This window comes from Plecotus auritus (assembly GCF_963455305.1).
Source record: "Plecotus auritus genome assembly, chromosome: 9".
Lineage (NCBI taxonomy): Eukaryota > Metazoa > Chordata > Mammalia > Chiroptera > Vespertilionidae > Plecotus > Plecotus auritus.
Window position 1 is genome coordinate 114,210,056 of NC_137783.1, and position 4,792 is coordinate 114,214,847.

General features: G+C 39.8%; 1 protein-coding gene across 1 annotated transcript; it reads right to left on the reverse strand.

Annotated features, from left to right (window-relative positions):
• Positions 1–506: 506 nt before the first annotated feature.
• Positions 507–1,472, reverse strand: LOC308233678 (olfactory receptor 52N5; the record flags this gene model as incomplete). Its single annotated transcript, XM_080640650.1, has 1 exon — positions 507–1,472. The coding sequence occupies one exon, from the start codon at positions 1,470–1,472 to the stop codon at positions 507–509; it is 966 nt and encodes a 321-aa protein (XP_080496776.1).
• Between the last annotated feature and the right edge of the window lie 3,320 nt (positions 1,473–4,792).

Below are 4,792 nucleotides of genomic sequence, written 5' to 3' on the forward strand. Positions count from 1 at the left end.
TTTATTGAGTAAATTAATCTGCACAGCTTTTTACAACATGATTTATACTAAATATCATCTTCTTAAAACCCATGACTGCTATATTTTTACTTATATATTGTCAGCATACTTCATAAGCTGAATTTTGGCTTGAGGGACTGCCCAGGCTGGAATGTCCTGCATGAGAAGCCATTTCACTTTATATCTATAAGGAGAATTACAAACATAGATGAGACCCTTGGGAACTCTCTCAAAAGGTTAATAAAATAGCTTATATGAATATATTAGTAGAAAGTTGTAGTGGCCCCATATCAATGACCTGATTAAACTGGTGATGGAGAAAAAAATAAGAGAAAGGCACCAGAATATAAATCCAGAAATAGCTATAAATTTCCCCACTATCATTGCAGAAAACATACATCTGAGATAGGTCATGGGAAATAAATGATACCATATATCAATAAACACATGATGTCATTCATGGGTTTCTTTTTGTTGTTTTTCATTCATTTTTCTTCTATCTAATTTCAGTTGTCCTGAATACTTGCACCTTTCTCACCCCTGAAGAGCTTTATGACACTATCACGGATCTGCTTTGTCTTTACCCCATAAACAATAGGGTTCAGAGTTGGAGGAAGAAGGAGATAAAGATTAGCCACAATAATGTGAAGAGAAGGGGGAATAGTGTGTCCTCCAAAACGGTGAGTAAAGAAAGTGAAGAATGCTGGAACGTAGGTGATGATAATGGCAGATATATGGGCAGTGCAGGTGCTGAAGGCCTTCTGCTGAGCATCTGCTGATGAAAGGTTGACCACTGCACGGAGGATCATAGTGTAAGACGCGGATATACAGCAAATGTCAAACACTCCAATCAGGAGGGCAACCATCAGACCATAAATGACATTGACCTTGATGCTAGCACAGGATAACTTCACCACTGACATGTGGTCACAATATGTGTGGGAGATAATATTGCTTTGGCAGAAAGGCAAACGCTTGACCAAGAATGGAAAAGGAATCATTAGCAACACACCCCTCAAGAAGGTGGCAAGCCCAGCTTTGGCAATAATAGAGTTAGTAAGTATGGTAGCATAACGCAATGGGTAGCAAATAGCCACATAGCGGTCCAGAGCCATGAGCATGAGTACACCAGACTCCACACCTGTGAACCCATGGACAAAGAACATTTGAACTAAGCAGGCATTGAAGTTAATTTCCTTGAGATTAAACCAGAATATGCAAAGTGCATTGGGTAGAGTGGTGGTGCAGGTAAAGAGGTCAATGAAGGAGAGCATAGCCAGAAAGAAATACATTGGACGATGTAAGGACTCTTCATGATAAATGAGGTACACAAGGCCAAGGTTTCCCACAAGGGAGATGATATACATTGTGCAGAATGGGAGGGAGATCCATACATGTACTCTCTCCAGACCAGGAATTCCATCAAGAATAAAAGATTTTGGAGCCACATATGAATTGTTGGAAGCCAGCATAACTAATTCAGCAGACGAATGCTAGTTTTCCAGAAGTATTTATTCTGAGAAGAAATTAAGAAGAAATTTAATTCAGATTATCCTTGAGAAGGCAAACTTAAGTTTGGAATAAAATTGTAATTATAATGGCATTAATAATTTTTAATAATAGAGACTGAAAATATACCATTTATTGAATAATGTTATATTACAGGTAATATTTTAAAAGTTTTATAAGCAGCCTAAATGTAATTTTTAAAGTCATAATTACAAAGTTGTAATTGTTTTTTATCACCAAATAAAAGAAGAAACTGAGGCACAGAGAGATCCAATAATGTTGAACATTACAAAATTAGCTTCAGGGACAGAAATGATATTCATATATGACTCTAATTTTCATGTAATGTCTTTACATCCTGGTTTGACAGAGTATATGGCTTATAAATAACAAGTTATAATTGCAGAAGAATGGCCTGAAATTTTTTTATTGCATTTTGTAAAGATTATGATTATTTAAACCAAATATGATCTTATTCAAATTTCAGGTCTTTCCATACCAATTGTATGACTTCATATTTGAAGCGTCAGTCACTCATATATAATGTGAGATTAATGATAGCTACCTGAAAGAGTTATGAAAAATAATCAAAAGTTGATTTTACACCTAGGTTAGTATTCTCTGGAATTGGATATACTAACTCAAAATGCAAATGTAGATGCTATATAAATATGAGATGCACAAACAATGGTCAAGAAGTTCAATCTAGCTTGATTGTCCCATGAAAGAGAAAAAATAAGAAATCTCTCTTTCTTAAAAACCCTGTAATCCCTCAAAGTCATTGAGGTCATCTATTTTCTTTTCATGTCTTTTGTCTTAACACAATTTGGAAATAGCATATTATCTGGACTCCCTCTTTATTATCTTTCTTAGAATAATGTCCACTCTCAAGACTTCAAATATAGCCAACAAGAAAATAATTTTCAGAGAACCAAGATGGCAGCATAGGTAAATGCCTATACTTGCTGCCTCCCACAATCACATCAAAATTACAACTAAAATACAGAACAACTATCATCCAGAACTGCTGGAAAGCTGGCTGAGTGGAAGTACTACAAGTAGAGAGGTAAAGAAGAAAGCACATTGAGACTGGTAGGAGGTGCGGAAGCACGGACCAGCACCTAGGTGTGCCCCTTTTTTAATCGGGAGGGAGATTGTCTCTGCGGAGGCCACCCAGAGGAGCAAGGGGTCTCAGTCCCACACCAGACCCTAAGCCCAGGATTCCAGAGCTAGAGAAAGAAGTCCCTACGGGCAGTAAGAACTATGGACTGTAAAACTAGTGCAGATTGGGGCTGAGTGACACACAGATTGCTGGAGACCAAGCTTCTCCTCTTGAAAGGCTGGCACCATGAACTGAATTTACAAGCTCCCACTTCCTCTGAGCTCCAGCAACCCGGCAAGGCTCCGGGGGACCCAGATACATACAGGGAGAAACTGGACTATCGGGAGCTGCTTTCTTTCAGACGGAGGTGCTTGCAGCAGTCATTGTTCTTGTGCTAGGACCTCCCCAGTGCAGGGCTGACTGGCAGCCATTTCTATTTGTTCTGCCCTGGTAACTCCTGAGACCCCGTCCCACCCAATTTACAACCTCACCCAAGCTGTGTGCAGCGGCTTTTGCATATTAATGGTCTGTTCTTTCTCAGGCTAAAACTCTGTCAAACAAGCTGCAGCTGTGTCAAGAAGCCCCAAACCTATCAATAAAAGGCCCAAGGCCAGGCACCAGCACCAGCCTGCCTCGCTTCACAGCTGAGTCTTGTCTGGGCACTTCCAAACCTGATACAAAGAGGAGGAATCTGCAGATCTCTCTGTAGCTCCTGCTGGGTGGCCCCAGGCAGTGGCTGACTTTGCACCTCCCTGGAGACCCAAGAGCCAGTGTACCCAGTGGTCAGTGTGAGACCATACCAGATTACAACTCTTCACATCCATAGGTGACACACTCAAGGGGCAGACTCAGTGGGTACCAAAGCCCCACTGAAGCAAGTCCTGCTCCGTAAAGGTGTCTCCTGCACAGCAGCTCTCCCACTGTAGTCACAGCTGGTCCCTACAACCAATTGGCCTGGAGGTCAATTCCTCCCAGAGACACCAAAAGCAATCAAGGCTCAACTACAACAAAACTGTTCACACAGCCCACAAAGGGGTGCACCAAGAGTGTCCACCTCAGATGATTGTGGAGGCTAAGCCACTGGGCCTATAGGAGACCTACTGCACAAAGCCACTCTATCAACTCAAGGAGACTTAGCAGCTACCCAATACATAGAAACAAACACAGGAAGCAGCCAAAATGTGGAGACAAAGAAACGTGTCACAAATGAAAGAAATGGAAGAAAGCAAAATACTGGATATAGAGTTCAAAACTACAGTTATAAGGTTACTCAAGAATCTTCTAGAAACCTCTGAGGAACTTAGTGAGACTTTCAAGGATCTTAGTGAGAATGCCAAAAAAAAAAAAAAAAAAAAAAAAAAAAGAAAAGATCCAGTCAGAAATTGAGTATGCACTGACTGAAATAAAGAATAATATACAGGGATACAATAGTAGACTAGAGGATCCAGAGAATCAAACCAATGATTTGAAATACGAGGAAGCAAAAAACACCCAACCAGAAGAGCAAAAAGGAAAAAGAATCCAAAAATGTGAAGATAGTGTAAGGAGCCTTCGGGACAACTTCAAGTGTACCAATATCCAAATTATGGAGGTGCCAGAAGAAGAGAGAGAGCAAGATACTGAAACCCTATTGGAAGAAATGATGACTGAAAACCTCCCCTACCTGGTGAAAAAAATAGACTTACAAGTACAGGAAGCACAGAGAACTCTAAACAAGAGGAATCCGAAGAGGACAACACCAAGACAAATCATAATTAAAATGCCAAGGGCTAAAGACAAAGAGAGAATCTTAAAAGCAGCAAGAGAAAAACAGTTAGTTACCTACAAGGGAGTGCCCATGTGACTGTCAGCTGATTTCTCAACAGAAACTATGCAGGCCAGAAGAGAGTGGCAAGAAATATTCAATGATGAATAGCAAGAACCTACAACCAAGATTACTCTACCCAGCAAAGTCATCATTTAGAATTGAAGGTCAGATAAAGAGCTTCACAGACAAGAAAAAGCTAAAGGAGTTCATCACCACCAAGCAAGCATTATATGAAATGCTGAAGGGTATTCTTTAGGAAGAGGAAGAAGAAAAAGGTAAAGATAAAAAATATGAACAACAAAGTGACAACAAATACATATGTATCAACAATTGAATCTAAAAATCAAATGAATAAAAAAATCTGATGAACAGAA